Source organism: Gnatocerus cornutus, chromosome 10, assembly GCF_029298725.1.
Source record: "Gnatocerus cornutus isolate USDA-ARS CGAHR chromosome 10, icGnaCorn1.1, whole genome shotgun sequence".
Lineage (NCBI taxonomy): Eukaryota > Metazoa > Arthropoda > Insecta > Coleoptera > Tenebrionidae > Gnatocerus > Gnatocerus cornutus.
The window spans coordinates 4,718,555-4,739,381 of NC_142242.1; the positions used below are offsets into that span (position 1 = coordinate 4,718,555).

The following is a 20,827-nucleotide window of genomic DNA, read 5'->3' on the forward strand; positions in this document are numbered from 1 at the left end:
TAAAATTCTTTATTGATCTCAGATATTTTTAGAAATGCCTTGTTTCATTTAATGAAAATTTAATGTCAAAAAGAATTTTTTAAATTGAAATTAGCGGCATTCTCTGTCGTGATTTTGAAATGAGTCGAAATATTTACAATTTTATAACATTAAAACACTTCGCAATTGGATGATTAGTGACTGTTATTGTCGCTGTGGGCGTGGTTAATACTAGACAACAATGAATACCCACTATTACAATTTCACTGAACTTTAATAACAAAAAGATATTAAATGTCAACAAAACATGACAAATATCAACGCCACTTTCATCAAAAGTCTTCGTGAATTGAAGATTCTTGAATAAAAAGTACTACTTGATCACCATCCTATAATAACTATCGATAAAAATTACTCCCGGATATTTAATTACCCTGGAACCCCGTATTATAATTGAACTTAATACATCCACTCTTAGTGTTTTAGCGATCAATTATAGGATACTGATCCCTGTATGCAGCAGTACAAATCATTAAACTGAAACGGGAAAGCTGAAGTTTCAAGAAAACGAGTAAGTTGGAGGGTTAAATAATCAGGACTACTGTATTCTGTTCTCGACGTAACACGCAATCGCCATATTGGATGGCTCAAATTACTCACAAATTATAACTATAGTAACTGAGATCTTCAACGCTTGTCAAGTGGTAAATAGCCAGAGCAAATTGTACAGTGCAGAGATAAAACAAAAACCGCCGAGGCACGAACGAGAGTTAACTGGCGCAGAAAGGGGAAATTAACTAGTTTTTGCATTTAATGTTTTCAAAATTTTGTAAATCATCCTGTATTTGCCTTTTTATAATTTTATTATCGCTAATTTGGAATGCCGAGTTGCCAAATTATTGTGATCTCACGTTATTTCTTACTTCTGAGTTTTCAAGGACCTGCTCAAGTTTGCAGTTTTTTCTCAGGTTTCAGGAAGGATAAGGAAATCCAGAAAAAATCTAATTTCAACAATATATACAGAGTGAGTCAAGCCTCCGTGGTCCTTCTGTGACGCTTTTATAAATAACTATTTCATATTTTTGAGAAAGTGAATGTAAATATCAGGAAAAATGCATATTTTAAATCAATTTTAGTTGTCAGAAGTGCACCATTTTTGCAGGGCCGCATTCAACATTTTTGTTCAAAAGCAACCAATCACTTTTAGTAGTAAGTTTTTGAGTAAATACAGGTCGAAAAAAATAAAAATAATATGTTTTTATCAATATCCAACAGTTCTGGACAAATCGACTGAAATGTGCATGAGAATCTGTAAAACTCATCGAAAAATCACCTAAATTTATTTTTCCTATATTCAGACGGCTTTTGAGGCTGTATGAAGACAAAACTGACATGTTTGATAGTGAAATTACACTTTTTTCCTTAATTTGTCCAGAAATAAATTTTATCCATAATGTACTTATAATAATGTATTCATTTAAATGAACATATTTTATTTTATGGATCTTTAGATTTATTATTAGGTTTATTGAAAAACAATCTTAAATAAACTAATTTGTTCAAACGTTATTAATTTCCCCATTTTTTTAGGACTTTTGAGTGAGAATAAAATTTACATTAGAAATTGAACTTTAGGTGGTACATATTAACTGGTCTTACCCTAGGCGTATCTCATAATCTGGTATTTAAAATTAATCACTCGTATTAAAACAAAGACGCGTATCTCACATTTTTTATCATTTCTTGTATGAATTGCGCTTGTTAGTATTCATACATTTCATTTTACTTCGTATCCTCACATCATGAGATTTCTCATTAATCTGATAGATTTCTGTTACTAAAAATCTTTAAATTGTTCTCGTAAATATAAAAAAATGAAATACGCCTCTGTTTTACCAGCGACGATATTTTGTATAAATTTTGGTAAATACATAAGGATAGCCCTATATTTCTTTTGCTTCTGTTTTTCAATAGCTAAATCTTATTTTTGTTTATTATACGATATATTATGAAAAAAATACATCGAACGGTCGGCTCGAACTCCAAATTCTTCTTAAAAATTAATTAATTAAATGTTCTGGCCAATTGTAAATCGTAAAAATTAAAATCGCCAATTTGTTACATTTAAGGATAAAATTTATTTCTGGTCAAATCAAGAGAAAAAGTATAGTTTAGTTATTAAATATGTCAAATTTTATCGTCATATTGCGAAAGGTAATGGTGCTGTAAATTTTTAAGACATTGACTGCAACTTTTTCAACATTTTCAACATTTTCAAAAAAAAGTCAACTTGATAACGCCGCGATAAAAAATTTAAAACTTAATATTTTTAGATAGCTTATTAAAAAACTCATAACTAACAATAGGAGGTTGCATTTAAAGAAAATAATGCGGCCCTGCAAAAATAGTACACCTCTGACAACTGAAGTTAATTTTAAGATACGAATTTTACTCAGACATTTACATTCATCTTTTAAAAAATATGAAATGGTTATTTAATAAAGCGTTACAGAAGGACAACGTAAGCCTGACTCACCCTGGTATTTAGAGTTTACAATCTTTTGAAATTCCGATTGAATCTTCATAATCGAACACATTCGAAGGCCCCACTCTTGGTAATTCCAGACAGAACTAGTTTAACGGTTTGCTCGCTGATTTTCTAGCTTAACTAATTAGTCAAAGCTTTCTTCACTTCATCATCTTATAAAAATCGTCAACAAAGTGAGATTTTCGAGCTTTGAAATTTTAAGCACGTTGTTATTCCCCTCTGCTAGATGGAATATTCCTGACGATTGTATTAGCCATGCAGTATTAAACGTGGTTAGCATGTTTTTAATGAATTATTAGTGTTTTTAGTAGATTTTAAATCGTCGCAAGATCTCACAACTGTACAGAACCGAATGATGATGCTGTGACCAATGTTGGTGGACTGTTATGAAAGTGTGGCGTTAATTATTGAATGTTATGGCGCGGTGACGTCAGACTAATTAAGGTTAAATAAATGGAATATGACATCGGTATGACGGGTTTATGCACCTACAAAACTAGCGTTAGAAAACGGAAATCTCCCATCAGACGCTTCTCTTGAATTTTTAACGATAACCATCAAAACTTAAATGTATTTACTATTTATTCAGTGAGTCATTGTTACTTTAGAATCTTGTCATAGAAAGCGGACCCCAAACCCAAACCCATTTAGCATTTCTCCCGATAAAAGCGAGGCAATTGTCGATTGTGAAAACATCACATTTTGTAATTCCATTGCCTTTAAAAATTAAAAGATGGGGCAGATATGCTGATAAGACCCTAACATCATTCTTTCACTCACACTGTGATTTCATTTTCACCATTTTCGTTGTTCGAAATGTAATACGACGTCTATTTCACGCTTGGAATAAGAAATATCTTCAGCAATTTCCATTTTTAAGTATTTACTACGATTTTGGTAGCATCCCTCCGGCCAACACGCGGCATAACCCACGAATTTGTAGGTATTCGAATGAGTCACAACATTTTTTTTATGAAAAATCACGAAACACATTGGCGTCTCTTCGGGAGGGGATTTGAAATTTCCGAATGACGTGTCCCCTCCACAAGTGTGACCTTGCCAAGGTTGTAGCTTAAATTTATCCACAACATTGCAGAATATTCTTTCTTCACGTAGAAAAAAAAATGTAGGCCGCATCTGTCAAATTAATATATAATAAAATTATGTGATGACGTTATTTAAATTTACAATGTTACTTATTTTGAGTTGTGTCTACACACAAAAAGGAGAAAGCGAATTCAATGTGCGGTGGCCCATTAATACTCTTATATGGACCATCACCTGCACGAACATGGGAACGATCTAGAGACAATGTATTCACATAAAAGAAACGGAAAAAGACTTTTAAAATGTTAATTTATTTGAAATTATGTGTTTTTGTATAGCGGTGGGTCGGTTCATTATTACAATAAAAAGAAACAAAAGGTTTTCTATAAAGATCACCGTAGCATATTAGATATATTTCCTTTATTAGTTTATTACATTGGTTCCACTACCTCCATCTGTGAGTCAAAATTCTCAATCAATCCTAATGACTCATCTGCAAGTTGGACGTTTTTTTGAAAAAGCTAACATTCTATTCTAATTACTAACTTTATTAGACAAAAGATTGTTTATTATGACGTAGCACCACTTGACAAAGTCTAACCATTTGATGAAAAGTTACACCACGCCAAGTAGCTACGACCAAAGTAATATACAATAAAAACAATTACAATTATCACAATATGTGTAAATATATTTTAATCCAACTTTGTACCTTTCTTCTTTGCTTCATAAGCTGTTTCAAACTTCAAATCTTCATTAAGTTTCTTAGCTAAAAAGTATAATTCAGCGAGTGCTATAGTTAAAGCACATATGATTCCTAGGAGAAGTCTAAAACCAAAATCAAGACTTCCTATCAGAAGCTCCACACCAAGAAATCCAAAAGCGAAACCAGCAAGCACTGAAATGATGAACTGACTGATCGCGATTAAGTGACGGTTCATCTGCTGCACTAAGAATAAAAAAACGAAATAAAATATGTCAAACCGGACCTGAAGAATTTGAAAACAGTTTAGTTATTAAATTATCAAAGAAATGTACAACAAACAGGTTTCGCCTGTACAAGTATACAGTAAACTGGAAAAAATGAGATTTTAGTTCAACTTACTTTGGAATGAAATTGTATCTTCAGGATGCTTCCTGCGAATAGTATCAACATTCTTGGTCATATCGTTGTACTCTCTATTCTGCTGAGACGCCCGCAGACGCTCACATCGTTTCTCCAGCTCCGCATTTCTAGGGATCTCACTGTTTTTAGGCAAAACAATCTCAGAACCTTCAAGAAGTTCATGTAAATACGCTTTCTGCGTTTTATTTTCGTTATCTTTCTGCATGTAGCTATACAACCAATGTAAATCTTGCAAATTCAAAATCCTCTCATTCTCTAAAATTATTGCTTCATTATTTAAAGGCAACTTCGTAATATCAACTTTAGAATTAAGTTTCAGCGTTTTTAAAAATTCACGATCTTCATCAGTTAGGAGGTACTTCAACTCTGCAGGTTTACTGTTTCTATTTTCCTTGACTTTATTTTTGTAGATAATGTTTGCTATACCCACTGGAATCTCTGAAGAGATCTTAACAGTGTTGATGTAGTCATGGAGCTTCTTTGATGGCTTCACAAAGATGGAAGGGTTGGAAATCGGTCCAGTATTCATCACTTTAGATGTGAAGTTTCTTCTCTAATTCTGAGTACACCTTTTGGAGGTTTTCTTCTTTGTTCTCAGTCAGAGAATTTACTTCAGAGTATGAAGTTGTGATGTAGTCCATAAAACTCGTCCAATCTTGTTTTCTCTGCTGCTTGGTTCTCTCCAGACAGTCACACTGAGATAAAAACTAAATTGCAGAATACAAATAATAGAAATTTTTTGAAGTGACATTATGACCCGATCATATAATCAAAGGACCTCTGGAGTTTCTAAATTGCAAAGGACGTGATGTCAGATGACTTGTGGTTATGTGAGACAAATTAATAACAACTTTCTTCCAACAAGGAAACAAATGAACTTCAGAATACCACGGAAAGAAAGAAATGACGTCACATCCCAGTCACAAGTTATATGACGACAAAATGAATTGTGAAAATACATAAATGACAACTATTCTAACAGAAACTATGAAATTTACCTCCTTATGTTTGACTTCCAAATCGGTAAACTTGTTGCAAACTATTAGAGCTTGTTGCAACTCGTTGTTGGTCTCAGGCAAAACTTGAGCTATAACTTGTTTAAACCGTTCGATTTCCGTATCTTTGATATCTGTGATGTTTTCAATTGATTTAAACAGATGATCAACTTCGGTGTCGCTTCGTTTTTGCTAAAATATTGTATAAGTAGGACATATAACCTCAAAATGACAGTACCTCAAATTCCTGTAATGCAAAGTTAATTTCTCCACATATAAAAGTTCTGTGATCAAATAATCGACTCCATATGTTGCCAATATCTGAAATCGCTATGTTAATTTAATTTTCCAATTTCTTTAATGTTTATACCGCACCCTTGGAAACTTCAGACATTTTTATCATGTGACATCTGTCAAAGTTGAAGTTTAGTGCGGACACAAACCCGCACTAATGAAAATAGCCGGTTTGTTTAAATGATCAAAACGTTAAATTTATTTGTTTCTAAATAATCTAAATTCGTGGTTATTTCGAGATGTAATTTAAAAATGTAGAAACGATTACAGGTTTCTACCTCTTAAGAGTGTTAATGTTGTGTAGTTCGACTGGTTGATAAAGTGGTGGTATGCTAAAGTCTAATTTGAGGCTTAACAAAAAGGATGTGGTACTTTTTAGAAGAAAAATGAGTCTTAGTAGGTATTGATAAAGTTATTTGGTTTTTTTGGTTTTGAAAGTGTTTATTTTGTCGAAAAAAGTAGTGTTGAGCCTACGAGTTGATTAGAGTCATGCGCCTGCAACAGTGGATGTCCCTAGGATAAATCAGTCACAGACACAAATTCCCTGTTGATGGTGTTGTGATGTATACAACAGTTGGCATAAGTGCGGAATATAAGTGATCAACAATCTCTGAAATAGGAGAAACAATGAATGCAATATATCAATAAATCGTTGGAAATGATGGATGTTCGGGACGAAATAGTGCAGTGAAATATCGTAATTAAGTGTAGTGATGTTGGTTATAATGTGTTGGTTGCGTAAAGCTCACAGGAGCGTTTGAAGTGGAAAAACTGATGCTATTTTGACTTATTTCTACTAGAATACATCATGCCTACTTTAGTCGGAGTCCCCGAATTCGTAAAAGAAACTAAAGATGATTACCATTCCCCAATTACTTCAACTTTTGTGTCTAGGATGGCACAATTTAAAAATACCATTACAACATTGGAAGAGGTTCGTAAAATGATTACATCAATCAATAGACTTTCCCTTTTACTTGAAATATTTTTTATTATTTTCGCGAATAATGTAAATACATTAAAGGGTTATGATTGTGAGAGTTACATTTGATATTTGCAACAAACTCGCTTTGGCGAACACTCAAAACACTGTTGAACTAAACTTATTTGTAACTTCATATTTTTAGATCGTTTACTTTAATGCCTAGTAATCTCGAGTTTTTCTACACAGGATATAACACTTCCACCAGGAAATAATTGTTACACACGACACATTTTTTTACGTTTTTTACGAGCTCCATGCTAATTTGACCCAATTTCGTAAATTTACAAAGAACATTAATTATCCCCTTTTTGTAAACTGATGAGACTATCTTTACACAAGTCTCATCGATGATTCACAATTATTTAAACAATTTGCTTGTTGTCATCGTTATAAAATATTCCTTACTCGTTTTACAGCAATTTAATGCTGCTTGATTCAGAAGTATTTGATTGTAGAATTTTATCACTATCGAGCAGTTGAAGCAACACCTTTATTCAGCTTTGTTTGCAATCCAATTATATCAGTCAATATTTATTAAAGTGTCAAACTCTCATGTTTTCCGATTATAATCGATTAGAAAGATAAGACAGTGGTGCCAACATGTCATGACAACATGAGACTATAACCAAAATATTACAGATTTTTCAAGCTCAAAAAATAAATAAATTCTGGTCGATATTAGTCGGATGAGACACAACAATGCAACAAACTTACCAAACTCATCATCAATGTCATCTGAGATCATCACTGGTTCAATATTGCTCAGGTGTTGCTCTTACGAACTCTTTTAATAAAATAACAGTTTAGTTATTTTACCACACTGATAAAGTCGGAGAAACTGAAAACAAGCCTTTTTTTGCTACTTATGTAATCATGAAATTATTTAATTAATTTTTTTTTAGTTATCGCTTCAATGGTTTAAGATTTAAGAGGTACTTGAAAAAGAAAAAATATTTATGTCTCCAAATAAATGAATGAATCGAGTTTTTATTGCACAACATCATAGAAAGTCGTATGTCTTTATCGATCGATTTTTAATCAGAGTGATCAAAATTTGTATAATGAAAGTAACTATTGAATCTCGTCATAACTGAATGAGAAAAAATCCACCAAATTTTACGAAAGTATGCAGTCAATTTTATTGATAATTTCAGTATGTAGTCGGATCTCATAATCTCAAGAACCTTCAGATGAATGATATTCTTTTGATTCTGCAGAGCTTGACGTATTAAAAACTTTCAATGCCCGCGATTTTTTTTGATTCATTCCGATTTGTTCTTCCTAATTCTTGGATGGCATTTGAGACGTTTTAGTACTGTTGTCAACTAAATATTTTATGTAAACATGTTGAAAATAAAAATAGGAACTCATTAAATCAGTGACGATTAATTTTTACGCGCAGAAAGTAAAAATACCAAATTTCCTTGTCGTAGTTTAAGTATTCTTCGTACAACGCATTCTTCCGGACACTCTCCTTGAAATAATCATTTTATTGCACTCATCCTCCATCCATTGAACTTGGTTGTTAACAAGCCAAGAAAAACATTTTAAAATCATTTTGGAATTGCTCCTAATCTGCTTGAAAAATTTGCAATATTATCGCTTTCACGTGTAAACAAAAAAGAATCCATAAATACCTCGGTTTATTTTAATGCGTAATTGTTAAAGTAAATATAAACTTACTTCAAGTAATACCTCAAGTAAACTCATGAGTCGATGGATATTTCTGATATCGGTTGTTTACTTTATTTTTCTGAGAGCCCTAACAAGGTAAAATCGATAAATATTGTTTACTAGTAATATTTTCGCGAATATTATTTGCTTTGCGCGGAATCTGCATTAGAAATTAGACACTCAAACTTTACTATAAAAACGTTAATCATTGAGACCATCTGTTTGAAACAGTTACCAGAAGTTATTACTCTTCCTCAAGTCAAATTAGTTCACATACAGGTTTCTCAGCTTTGCAAAAATTTAAATAAGACAACCAAAATTGACAACTGCGGCTATAATGAACTTCGGAATGAGAGCGAGGATATGGCTATTTATATACACAGTGTGTATAAATAATCGCCTATTTATATATACACACTCTATGAATGATATTTGAACGGTTACGTAAACTACAATAAAATCGAATGGAAAAGTGAGTTTAAGAGATTTGACCTGACTTAACTTGACCTTGTTTGCATGGATATGAGAGATTAATATTTATTATTAGCTTTAGGAAAAGTCTAGTTCTGAAGCTCTCGCAAAATTGCTGTTCACTCAGTCCATTTTAGACTAGACTATAACTGTTTATTTTGAATAAAATCCTCTGAAAAACGCCCGTTAAGCGTCGGTAAAATCCGTGAGCACCAGAGCGTTTAGTTCAAGTTGGATGCGTTTCATTTTTAATTTGAATTTTGCAGACTTATGACCGCGTCAACACCGTGCCTAATTTCAGGTACTTTTTTACAATGCCAAGCATGTGAATAAGATAAGTCATTTTAAAGTCACGCAATGTGTCATTGAAGGAAATAACAAAAGCCAAAATTTTCGGATACCTAATTAGCATGTGACGTTTCAGTAAAATAAAAATGACGTTGTCCTTACCATTTTGGTAAAACCAGTAAGATGAAGAGAAAGCAACGCAACAAAAGACAATATGTAAACATCTGGGATTAAAAAGTAGGCTGCAATTTTGGAATTTTGAAGTAAACCGTTGAAGAAACTTTCCTCGTTCTCATCGTATCTGTAATTTAATTATGAAATGAAGAAAAGTTTGACTAATCTTCTTGTGTAAACAGTAATTACGCAAGTTTGACACAATAGAAACTGCAAGGTGCGTAGGTGCTTGAGTGAAATTTTTGCACCACTAGCTCGTTTTAATAAATGCGGATGTGCTACATTGTTAAAGAAAATGGAAAGAAATCATATAGAACCTGTTTCTTTTTTTGGAAACTGCAAGTAACACGACTGCATGGGTGTTAATTGTTTGGGTGTGTAAATACAATCAAGATAACAACCTAACGAGTGATTATTCACGAATACCCTAATTAAATACACACGAAATCTAAAACTACATTTATTGGACTGAATTGTACGAATGAAAAACGGGTTTCGGGCCTTTGAACGACTCCAACTTCCGTTGTTTGCTTCTATTATGAGTCAGGGGGCCCAGTTTCCGTCCACCGGCTATGTAATTTTAACTTGTGTCTGGTCCAGCTCAAGGCAAAAATTTTTCCCTCCAGCTATCGTGAATCATTTTGCAAATATTTATTGGAGATAGTTACAGGCGATATGGCACATTTACGAACTCGATTGGAGTCTGAATTGTTCGACACCGTTGTTGTTGAAAGGGATGTAATTTCACCGTAATTGTTCCCATTCTAATTTATTGAATTCACGCTTAATTATTGGTAATTATAGTTGGAAAATTCTAATCTGGAGCTGACTGATTTCCCACAAGAAAATGTACCACTTTAATTCCAGATTAGGAAGATATGTACACACAAAAATGAGTGTAAAAAAATAAAGAAAGTGGATTAGGTGGTCAGATAAACGAGTATACTGCGCGAAATTTAACAATTTACACTACATATTTGACTTTCTCTGAGCAAAAATATTAACCAGTAGAACTCCTTCGAATAAATGGGTCTTTTAATTAATTTTTTTCTTTTCAGACTCTGGATTATGACCGTGATGGTTTGACCAAAATGAGGAAAGCCATTAAGGCTATTCACACATCTGGAAACGGTAAGTGACCGTTTGTTTATTTGGTACAAAGCAAGTCATATTAACAATGATATTCTTTATTATCATTCACCAGCACCTTTTGTGTCTGAGTCCTTGTTGCAATGTCCTACAAATCTGAATTAGTGTCATATTCCTGTTGCAAATCAGCTTGATCTTCAAGAACTGGTTTGTAATAAATTCTGAACTGCATTTTGTGTCTAATTCTTTAATAAAAAAAACAAAAGCGGTGTGTTTTTATTTACAACGGGGTTTGCCAAAACCACATTATCTTTTGTGTCGACGTCAATGACGATAACTGTAGTAATTTCATCTAAAATGCAATTTACAATCTCGTCCTCAGTGTTAAATTGAATTTGTGTTGATGTCACGAAACGAATTATTAATATTTGAAAACAATTTAAACCATAAAATAGTACATATTTTTATCGAAGTTTCGGGAAGGAAATGAAGTTATAAAAGCTTTTATTCGTAATCAGTTTTTATACCCACAGGATAAGCAGCTGTGGGTTATGGTTAAAAAAGTAAGAGGTGGAACTGAAAAAGTGGAATCTTGGTTTAATTCAATTGAATTCATGACGACGCTGAGCTAAATCACGTTTTAATCAGTTATTGTTAGTGGAAATGTCAACTAATTAGATTACTCAGCGCTCATTTTTCATGTTTTTTAATAACGTTCGACTAATTCGTCGATATTTGAGGAAACAATGGTGGTTTAGTAGTAGACAATATTAATATTAATTAAATGGCCCAACGTATACTTAACCTACATAACAGAACCTATAATTTGATCTATAACATGTCAATTTATAACTATAATATAATAATAATGGTCCCGTACATATTGTTCTTTAAACAGCATTTAAATCTGATAAATATGACTGTTGGGATGCTCTAATTAGATTTTTATCGTGCATCCTTGAGTAAAATAGCAAAATCAGCACTTTTGGCTATCTGTATTTTATTACACTAAGATCAATATCTGGGTTTGACTCAACTAAAAATCCTAATTTAAAAAATAAATAACAAATTTTAGTAATGTCATTTCTTCTAAATACTTAAAACAACATAAATACAAATGAACAAGCGTAATTCAAGGTAACTTACGTGGCGTTTTATTATTTATACAGTTTTCTACTCCTATGTACACTTCTAGTTATTGATTGGGAGAATATTTTCATTGATTAGAAAGAGGAGACAACCTAAGGGTAATAGAAAACGAAGTACAGCAGTGCATAAAGTCTGTTCCAGAGGAGCAACGCTGTTACATCAACGCAGTTTTAATTATATTAAACAATCATTGGCCAAAAGTAGTGAATATCCTAATTACAACAACAATGTCCTTGCATTGCCTCGCAACCACACGACGGAAAACTGGAAAATCCGTCACTCAACCGCAAATTTTTAATTGTTTCGACCCCACGACTTTTCATTGATTTTCCTCTGCAAAATTACTGTTATGATGTCATTAACCTAATAACTTGGATCATTCCGCGAATCTTGAGCCAAATTAAAAAGCTGGAAAATATTTTACGTTGCGACGAGAGGGTTAACAACCATTCAATAGCTTTTCCTAACAATGTTCTGGTAAATTTAGAAGTCTAACAATAATACCGGATATTTTATTTAAAGCTAGAAGGTTGAAACCATTTCCGGCAATCGAGGAACAATTAATTGAACCTGAAGCTATTCAATTTTGCAGCTTATTGTGACAAAAACTTCAGAGGAGCTTGAAACTTGAAAGCGCTCGGAATTAACAGATTTTAGTTGATTTCGGATTGCACGGTTTTTGTCGAGGTTCAAAATTTCTTTAAATATAAGCGAAAAACAGTTTGATTTGTGCCACAGACTAAAATGTCTTTTTGACGTGGGACACAACTGATGCGTCATTTTTTTATTAATAGGCACACATTTTTGCTAGAAGTAAGGCAGTTTCAGATTAGTTCTCTGGAGTTTTCAATTAATTATTTTCCATTTTTATTCACTTGGTGCGTTTATTTGAGCTTATATTTTTTGTTCTTGGGCGTGTTTAATGAAGTGAAACAGAATTTCGAAAATCAGATGCATGCACAGTTAATTTTCATCCTACGGACACAAATATCGTTCAGATTTAATTTTGTCGCATTGTACTGTTGTAACAATAAAAATAGCGATAAGAGTTTTCATGGTCGCGTAGGTGTCGCGTTAACCATAACTCGACGTAATTTGTTTCTGAGTATTGTACCCCCATGTAGAATATGCTGATTGTTAGTAAAATTTGTTGCAGCACACGTAGAAAATGAGATCTATCTAAGTCGGGCTTTAGAAAAACTGGGTAATAAGGATCACGAGGATGTAATTGGAGAAGCTTTCGAGAAATTTTCCGTAGTAACAAACCAGTTGTCTCTCCTAAAGAAAACCCTAATGCAGAATTTAAATAATATTGTTATGTTTCCTTTGGATAACTTATTAAAAGGTGATTTAAGAGGAATAAAAGGTGATTTAAAACGACCGTTTGATAAAGCCACTAAGGATTATGATAGTAAATACACCAAAATAGAAAAAGAGAAAAAGCAACAAGCCAAAGAAGCGGGTCTAATTAGGTCAGAGATTACAGCCGCTGAAATAGCCGACGAGATGGAAAAAGAGCGAAGACTATTTCAATTGCAAATGTGTGAAGTAAGTTTTTGAGATAACCGGAACCGAATTATAATTTATGAGCACATTTTTAGTACTTGATCAAATACAATGAAATTAAAACTAAAAAGGGTGTCGACTTGCTCCAAAACTTAGTGGAATATTACCACGCTCAAACCAAGTGAGTATTTTCTTATCCCTCACAGCTATGATACTAATAAATCCATCAGTTATTTTCAAGACGGCTTGAAAACGATCGAATATTTTGGTATTTATGTTGCGGACCTTAGTATTAAATTACAGAAAATAAAACAAGTACAAGACGACGAGAAACGAAAGCTGACAGACCTAAGAAATTTAATAAAATCAACGCCAAGCATCGAGAAAGAAGTACGTACGACCTTATCCACTCCAAATCTACTTTTATTTCTTTTTAGGTAAGTCTACCAGTCGATAAGGGCGCTGCAGGGTATTCCTTGCATCAGTTGCAAGGTGATAAACACCACGGAGTCACGAGAAGTGGACACCTCCTCAAAAAATCCGAAGGAAAAATGCGCAGAGTTTGGCAGAAACGAAAATGTAAAGTCCAAGCTGAGGGTTACTTAGAGATCTGTCACGCTGATGAAAGCAAACCACCCACGAAAGTAAACTTGCTCACCTGCCAAATTAAAGTAGTGCCTGACGACAAACGAGGCTTTGATTTAATTTCATGTAATCATGACCTTGACTGTTTTCATTGATAAACAATGACTGAATTTTAGATAATCGGACCTATCATTTTCAAGCGGAAGACGAAGCAGACCAACACGCTTGGATGTCCGTGTTAATTAATTGTAAGGAAATGGCTTTAATGAAAGCGTTTGATAACAGTGGCAAAACTGGCAGTGATAAAGTTAATCATAGTTTAATTGAATTGCAACAAGCTATCATACGCTATATTCAGAAGATTCCGGGGAATGACAGATGTTGCGACTGTAATTCGCAAAATGGTAACGCATCTGTAGATTTATCCACTGATTTGATTGATGAGTTTCAGATGCCACTTGGTTGTCAACGAACTTTGGTATTATTGTTTGTATTGAGTGCTCAGGTATTCACAGGGACTTGGGTGTCCATATCTCTAGGATTCAGTCTTTAACTCTTGATAATGTTGGAACTAGTCAATTGGTACTCGCCAGATTTATGACAAATCATAGTTTTAATGATATTATGGAAGCTCAGTTATCAGCTAATGATAAACTCGAACCGTCCAGTTCTATGTAAGTTAACTTTCATCTTAACTACACCTCTACTGTCTTTTTCCAGGGAAGAAAGACTTAACTTTATTAGAGCGAAATACGTAGACAAACAGTTCGCGGAAAAAACCTATGAAAGCGAACTAGATAAACTCTACTGCTTGGAAGAAGCCGTCAACAAAGGCGATCTAGGGCTACTTCTACAAATATGGGCCGAGAATGTTGACTTCAGCTCACCGTTACCATCATCGGTGAGTTTTTAGTTTCCACAACCAACAACTAACTTCTCAATTTCAGAAAAATGGAGAAACTGCATTACATAGAGCGATATTAAATGAGGCGGGAAGAACGTTGTACATAGTAGATTTTTTAATACAAAACATGTCCAATGCTGCGATTGACAAAGCAACGAATCCTCCGTCAGTTTTGGAAAATTATGGATCAAACACAGCTTTGCATTTATGTGCCATTTATGATAAAGTGGAATGTATGAAGCTTCTTTTACGGAGTGGTGCTAATGCCAATATCAAAAATTCTCAGAACAAAACCCCCATGGATATTGCTCAAGAACTGGGGCACCTCTCTTGCGAAGATTTGGTAAGACTCCTAATCTTTTTCTTGAGAAATCCTCTCGTGGAATAGTCTAATGAAGTGTTTTGTTTTCACCAGCTTATGAATGCTGCTAATCGCCAAAAAAGTTTCTTCGATAACATCAACATTGATTGGAATTTATCCCATGACGACGGTTCAACCGACTTCTCCGATGACGAGACAATAATCGAAGACAGAGTAAGCTTTTTGAGTGATTGTGGTCGTGGTTTTTCTACTGGTTTCTTTCAGAATGGATCTTTAACACCAGAAAAGAAAAACCGTTCCCGGCCACCGAGTTACACCGGTGGTGATTCTCCTGTAACTTTAAGATCGCGATCGTCCACTTGTGACAGTTTACAGTTAGGGAGTAGTCCAAATAGTAATAATAGACAAATGCCTCCACCGCCACCCCCTCAATCTAGAAAACCAGGTTTGGAGAGTAGTTAAGTGTTGGTAAAATCTTAATTGTTTTGTTTAGAGTTGTTGGTTCATGCGAGTTTGAAAAAACGAGTGGCTCCACCTCCCCCCAGTAGCATGCAGTTGCAGTATGGGACTTTACCAAGTAGTCATAGTCGAACACCATCAGATCCTATAGCTGCAGGATACCACACTTTAAGTCATACACATAAACGTTCACCGAGCAGTGATTCAAGCTCAGGTCGATCTGTGATACCTATAGGTGAGTGTGCGTTGTTTATTTTGACGAGGTAATAAACTAGTTATATCTTCAGATTGTAAGAGTTCTGATAAACTGGGGATGGTCCGGAGGCCACAGAATCCTCCACCACCAGCACCAAACCCATCAAATCGTCTTTCAAACGGTCGCTCAACTGAAAGTATCTCTTCAATGGTGTCGGATATCGATGTACCGGGCTCTATTCACAATCCTATACCTCCGCCAAGAAGGGTGAGTTTGGTGTCAAAGGGAACGATGTTACATGTGCACTGTTAGAATGAGAATGTTTTGACCACTAACGTGAACTTTTCATGTCGGCTGTTTGGTATTTGCACAGCTGGAATGAAAAGTTTTCTCTACCTAAACGGTAGTTATTTTGAGCCTGGTTTGCAGAGGAGATACACGTTTCGTTTGGAAAGTTGTGCTGAAGAGAATGATTCTAGTCTGGTAAACATGCTGTGGTGTTTGAGTGTGTCGCTTTTCTAATCGCTTGATTTAAAACATTGAATTGATAACACGAGTGTGAATTTCTTTGTTTAATATTCTTAGTTGTACCACTTTGGAGATGTTAATTATTGATTTTGTAGGCATCGGATTCTCCTCCTCATAAAATATCGTCTAGTCCAATCTCTACAGGATCTCTTTGCTCTCCACGCTCAATGATTACTGGAAGATTACCATATACACCAAACGGGAGCAATGGATTAAAACGATGTAGAGCTTTATATAACTGCAGTGCAGATAATGACGATGAATTGTCTTTTAGTGAAGGAGAAATCATTATAGTCATAAATGAACACACCGACGACGAAAACTGGATGGAAGGAATGGTAGAAAATGAACCTAACAGAAAGGGAATGTTCCCTGTAAGTTTCGTTCATAGACTACCGGATTAGTTGTTGCTGACATGTCATACTAGTTCTGTTGAGTATTAAAAACTTCATTTTAATAACAGTTGTAACAAAATTGATTTTAAACGTTCGCCATATTTGTCGTGTTAGAATATTACTATTCTGCCATAACTTCTGTATTTATTTTATATAATAAATTTGTATTTATTTAATGACATTACATGGTTCAGTGTATATATAATTTATAATTGTTGTGAGCCTGAGAATGTTTTGTTCCTCAGAATATTAAATTTGACTGATGTACCTATTTGTCACTTGCTTAATTACATTATAAAAGCATGTTTGTGTATATAAAGTCATATTTTTGTAGAAAAATTAATTTATACAAGTGATCGCCTGTTAGAGTTCTTAAACCAAAGAAAAATCTATTGTTCTTATGCAGATGTAGTATATATAGCTATGAATATATAAATTGCCAGTGTACATATAAGATAATGTGTAATATTAGGTAAATGAGATATTTATTTATTTCGCGACATCGCGGCAAGCACAAGACTTTCTCAAATGGTTTAATTTTCGTTGCACAACTCAAATTGCATTCATTTTATTTACAGTATTGTTTGGGCACAAACATGCTATTAAATATTTTAATGGCTTTTGATGTACGTAATATATTTCCTGTAACTAATAATTAGCCAGAATGTATTGTAGATACTGTCAAGTATTGAATACAGTTTTATTGAATACTCAGTATACAATCATTGATTGTTCAAATAAATTCGCCAGGTCTTCTTCAGATTGTTCCCTTGGTGCCATCTTGGTAATGCGGCTCTGAAAAAAAAATGTCACAATTAAGTTCATGAGTTAACAATGTACTTTTGTTTTAACTATTAATCATAACCTAGACTAAGACTTAATAGGTTAAACAACCAGTGTTCACCAGAAAGACTACTTGTCTAAATAAAATATTAGATTATTTGTGGTTAAAACCATTTTTTACCTGAGGCAAAGTTCCTTTGACAAGTTCAGGAATGTCGTTTTTATCAAAACCCAAAGCTGTTAGACCATTTTCGATCTTCATCACGTTCATGTACTCCCTCATGGTATCTGAAAGGATATTCCCAGCGTCCGCTCTTTTGGCGTTCCGAGTATCAGTTCCCAAAATTCCAGCTGCTTCCAGGTGTCTCTCAGGACAAGCGGGAGCTGTGAATTGGAAAACTGCGGGGGCACTCATCACCACAGACAACCCATGAGGAATAATAGGATGATCATCGCTGAAATCTTCATTGAGAGACGCCCTGACAGTCACGAATTTACCTGTAGTCTTTGGGTTTGAAGGTTTTCACGTTTCCTGATATCGGATATGAAAGACCGTGGCATAAGTGGACTCCGGCGTTCCCAAAGCCCACTCCCGCCATGGTGGACGCCAAATGCATGGACGCTCTAGCCTCAAGATCGTCCTGTTGGTAAACCGCTCTGGAAAATCTCGTCATTGAAAGAAACCGAGGAAGAATCTAAACCTTTTGAAGTATTTCTGAATGATGTTAAGAGCGAATCGCGCCCATACATCCGAAATGGGGTTTTGACCTTGGTAAGTGGGTCTAGCTGCTGGATTTACCGGACATGGTGTTCTTTCATTATATGGGATGGCAGTGAAGGATTCTAACGCGTGGCAAAAAACGTCAAAACCTGCATAAGCAGCAACTTTTTCAGGAAGTGTTAAGGTGTGGAGAGGATCCACAAGACCAAGTGTTGGTCTTAGAGCTTTGTTAGAAATCCCCGTTTTGCAACGCAAGGGTTCGTAGTCAAAAATAGTGACCCCTGTCGTTTCGCTCCCAGTTCCTGATGTTGTGGGAACTATAAGAACGTTTAGTGTTTAACTTCGAAGTGGAAACGACTTACTAGCAATCAAAGGTTTAAGGGGATTCTGTACAGCTTTGGCTTTCCCAATGGGAGCATTAACATAGTCCAAAAACTCAGCTTGAGGGTTTGAAGCGTACAAATTCGCAGCTTTACACGTATCCATGACTGATCCTCCTCCTACAGCGACAAATGCATCGAATTCTTTGGTTTTCGCGAATTGAATGGCTTCGAAGAGACTTTGTTCAGTTGGTTCGACCCGAACTTGGTCAAAGACTTCGAACTTGACGTTGTTCTTCGTTAAAGAGTCTATTGTTGCTTGTACGGGAGGCAGTTTAGCCAAGTTTGGGTCAGTCATGACGCAGACGTTCTTTGCTTTCATGTTCACCACATCCATTCCGACTTCCTTGGTTACCCCTTCTCCATAGCGGATGGTGGAGGAGCTCATCTAGTCATTAAATAATTACAGAGGAAGAAATAAAAATGCACGCGCCTAAATTTAGACAACGCATGTTGCATCCGCTTAAATTGTGACTAGAAGGTCAGTTTTAATGAAATAATTTGGATTCATGCATGAGGTATCAAATAGACTTACTTCGAAGGCATAGTCCTTCGATGGCAAAACCATAGAGTGTGTTCTACCCACATTGGAATGCGCCGGACATTTGCACCTGAAACAAATATGACAACGTGTCCCTCGATAAAATAAACTTACGAGTTCGATGTTACCAAGTGGAGCAAATTCAGAACTTTCTGTCTCGATGCCATTGTACGAAAGACGAAAGGTTAATCCGACGCGTTGTGGTCTGGGACTGAATTCACAATGATAAACAAGTCCAAAGTTTAGCAGGATTCTCAATTCTATAGCTTTGTTTTATCGTGTTTTGATTCTTCGGAAAAATCAGCATGATTAAGCCAACTTGTTCTCATCTCAAATCTCATGAATAAATTCAATGACGTGACATTGCACATGCTGCTATTTGGATTAACCATCAGAGACATTATTAGCTTAAATTGTTTTGAATGTTTTGAGTGCTCAGAACTATATAATCTATTTATATCTCTTAATTCGTGCCGATTTCATTAAATTGATAGGAGAGTCTTGGATTGAAACTTTCATTCTAATCGTTGTGTTTATTTACAAATACTACGTGGAAAAAAAAGACGTCATATCATTAGCGCTAGCGCCATTAAAGTCTGTTTGGCGACGCTTAATTTCAGGAAGTAATAGTGCGTAAAGCATTTTTGTGGTTGGATAATTTAATGCTTAAACGAACAATGAACGTTAAGATGGTTTGGGAAATAATTGACGTCTTATAAGCAAAGTTTGTTCTAAAGAAGTCAGCTATATGTATTTGTGGTGGGTTTTCAAAAGTTATTGATTTATAGACTGATGAATAAATCGTTGAAATCAGCGAAATCACAAGAAAATTAAGAATAAGTCAAATAAAGGAGAACCTTAGCATCAAACTGCAAATCTTATCGATTCTGATCAACAGATTATAACGTGTTCGGTTTGGGATTTTTCGACCAGTTTTTCAACGAATTTGACAAAAACTCGAAGCACTTTCAAGTCATTTCCGACAGCTGTTCCCATTTCTTTAGTTAAAAGTCTACACGATTTGCATGAAAATGTTCTAGTTAAATAATAATTTTTGATAGTTTATCAGTAGGACTAAACAACAGGAAACCGAGGATAATAATAAATTATGCAAGAGAAGCATTTATTACTTTTTCAATCATAATGTAGGTCAATTCTACCCTACTTTGAGTCATTTTTAAATGCGTTGACAACACTGTTCACATTTGTTATCATTGTTCAAGTACAAGGTCTGAAGTACCCTTTCGGCTATTGATGTATTATGATCGGTTTGATAACACATGACAAAACTGTTTTCGCTTTTTGACTGTTTTTCGGCTGCGCGTCTGCAGTCCTTGGAATGGTTTATTCCAATAATGCGCTCAGACAATTTAAAGGAATAATTTGTGGCTAGTCACAAACAATGAATCGAATCGATTTATTTTTGATTAGTTATCAAAACGTGTCAATAACATCCAAGCTTTTTTTGTTAGAACAAGAACACCAATCGCCTGTGAAATCTGTTGTTTTAAAACAAAACAAATAAGATTGAACTTTATCAAAGTAATGTACGCAACGAGTTGGGAATCTCATTTATCTTGTTCTGAATTTGTGGCTTTATGAATGACAATAAACTCTGACCTGTTCTTGAACTCCTAAGTTTGAAATAATCTGAATGGTAGGTAATGGATTTTCGCTATCTATGGTTG

At 34.6% G+C, this 20,827-nt stretch overlaps 4 protein-coding genes across 5 annotated transcripts; 1 reads left to right on the forward strand and 3 right to left on the reverse strand.

The window, feature by feature from the left end:
• Nucleotides 1-3,979: 3,979 nt before the first annotated feature.
• LOC148167310 (vacuolar ATPase assembly protein VMA12) lies at nucleotides 3,980-5,229 on the reverse strand. The gene is made up of 2 exons (XM_088048370.1): nucleotides 4,680-5,229; nucleotides 3,980-4,523 (listed from the first exon to the last, which is right to left on the reverse strand). The coding sequence occupies exons 1-2, from the start codon at nucleotides 5,227-5,229 to the stop codon at nucleotides 4,270-4,272; spliced, it is 804 nt and encodes a 267-aa protein (XP_087904496.1). The 3' UTR covers nucleotides 3,980-4,269.
• A 4-nt stretch (nucleotides 5,230-5,233) lies between these two features.
• Muted (biogenesis of lysosome-related organelles complex 1 subunit 5) lies at nucleotides 5,234-6,129 on the reverse strand. Of its 2 annotated transcripts, none has more exons than XM_088048372.1 (4): nucleotides 6,071-6,129; nucleotides 5,934-6,016; nucleotides 5,699-5,887; nucleotides 5,234-5,395 (listed from the first exon to the last, which is right to left on the reverse strand). In XM_088048372.1, exons 1-4 carry the CDS (start codon nucleotides 6,096-6,098, stop codon nucleotides 5,234-5,236), a joined length of 462 nt encoding a protein of 153 aa, XP_087904498.1. In that variant the 5' UTR covers nucleotides 6,099-6,129. The 2 variants fall into 2 exon arrangements, with proteins under 2 accessions (XP_087904498.1, XP_087904497.1); XM_088048371.1 differs by having other exon boundaries at nucleotides 5,934-6,025; nucleotides 6,071-6,110.
• Nucleotides 6,130-6,482: 353 nt separating this feature from the next.
• Nucleotides 6,483-17,656, forward strand: Asap (ArfGAP domain of ASAP). Its single transcript, XM_088048368.1, has 16 exons — nucleotides 6,483-6,923; nucleotides 10,640-10,712; nucleotides 12,976-13,367; nucleotides 13,421-13,506; nucleotides 13,556-13,715; nucleotides 13,763-14,036; nucleotides 14,087-14,314; nucleotides 14,362-14,584; nucleotides 14,631-14,811; nucleotides 14,858-15,157; nucleotides 15,230-15,349; nucleotides 15,401-15,581; nucleotides 15,630-15,830; nucleotides 15,883-16,058; nucleotides 16,221-16,274; nucleotides 16,415-17,656. The coding sequence occupies exons 1-16, from the start codon at nucleotides 6,798-6,800 to the stop codon at nucleotides 16,721-16,723; spliced, it is 3,084 nt and encodes a 1,027-aa protein (XP_087904494.1). The 5' UTR covers nucleotides 6,483-6,797; the 3' UTR covers nucleotides 16,724-17,656.
• On the reverse strand, nucleotides 17,382-19,525 carry T3dh (Type III alcohol dehydrogenase). Its single transcript, XM_088048369.1, has 7 exons — nucleotides 19,254-19,525; nucleotides 19,134-19,209; nucleotides 18,581-18,986; nucleotides 18,199-18,535; nucleotides 17,996-18,154; nucleotides 17,679-17,952; nucleotides 17,382-17,509 (listed from the first exon to the last, which is right to left on the reverse strand). The coding sequence occupies exons 1-7, from the start codon at nucleotides 19,304-19,306 to the stop codon at nucleotides 17,426-17,428; spliced, it is 1,389 nt and encodes a 462-aa protein (XP_087904495.1). The 5' UTR covers nucleotides 19,307-19,525; the 3' UTR covers nucleotides 17,382-17,425.
• Nucleotides 19,526-20,827: the final 1,302 nt, after the last annotated feature.

What these genes read in the sequence shown, in the direction of transcription:
- LOC148167310 (XM_088048370.1), bottom strand. Translation starts at nt 5,229, where the DNA reads ATGAATACTGGACCGATTTCCAACCCTTCCATCTTTGTGAAGCCATCA. An exon ending in AGATACAATTTCATTCCAAA is followed by an intron (nt 4,524 to 4,679) that starts GTAAGTTGAACT and finishes TTTTATTCTTAG; the next exon opens with TGCAGCAGATGAACCGTCAC.
- Muted (XM_088048371.1), bottom strand. Translation starts at nt 6,098, where the DNA reads ATGATAAAAATGTCTGAAGTTTCCAAGG. An exon ending in AATGTCTGAAGTTTCCAAGG is followed by an intron (nt 6,026 to 6,070) that starts GTGCGGTATAAA and finishes AAATTAACATAG; the next exon opens with CGATTTCAGATATTGGCAAC. An exon ending in TTGCATTACAGGAATTTGAG is followed by an intron (nt 5,888 to 5,933) that starts GTACTGTCATTT and finishes ACAATATTTTAG; the next exon opens with CAAAAACGAAGCGACACCGA.
- Asap (XM_088048368.1), top strand. Translation starts at nt 6,798, where the DNA reads ATGCCTACTTTAGTCGGAGTCCCCGAATTCGTAAAAGAAACTAAAGAT. An exon ending in CCATTACAACATTGGAAGAG is followed by an intron (nt 6,924 to 10,639) that starts GTTCGTAAAATG and finishes TTTTCTTTTCAG; the next exon opens with ACTCTGGATTATGACCGTGA. An exon ending in TATTCACACATCTGGAAACG is followed by an intron (nt 10,713 to 12,975) that starts GTAAGTGACCGT and finishes AATTTGTTGCAG; the next exon opens with CACACGTAGAAAATGAGATC.
- T3dh (XM_088048369.1), bottom strand. Translation starts at nt 19,306, where the DNA reads ATGGCATCGAGACAGAAAGTTCTGAATTTGCTCCACTTGGTAACATCG. An exon ending in ATTCAGAAATACTTCAAAAG is followed by an intron (nt 18,155 to 18,198) that starts GTTTAGATTCTT and finishes GAGATTTTCCAG; the next exon opens with AGCGGTTTACCAACAGGACG. An exon ending in TTCAAACCCAAAGACTACAG is followed by an intron (nt 17,953 to 17,995) that starts GTAAATTCGTGA and finishes TGAAGATTTCAG; the next exon opens with CGATGATCATCCTATTATTC.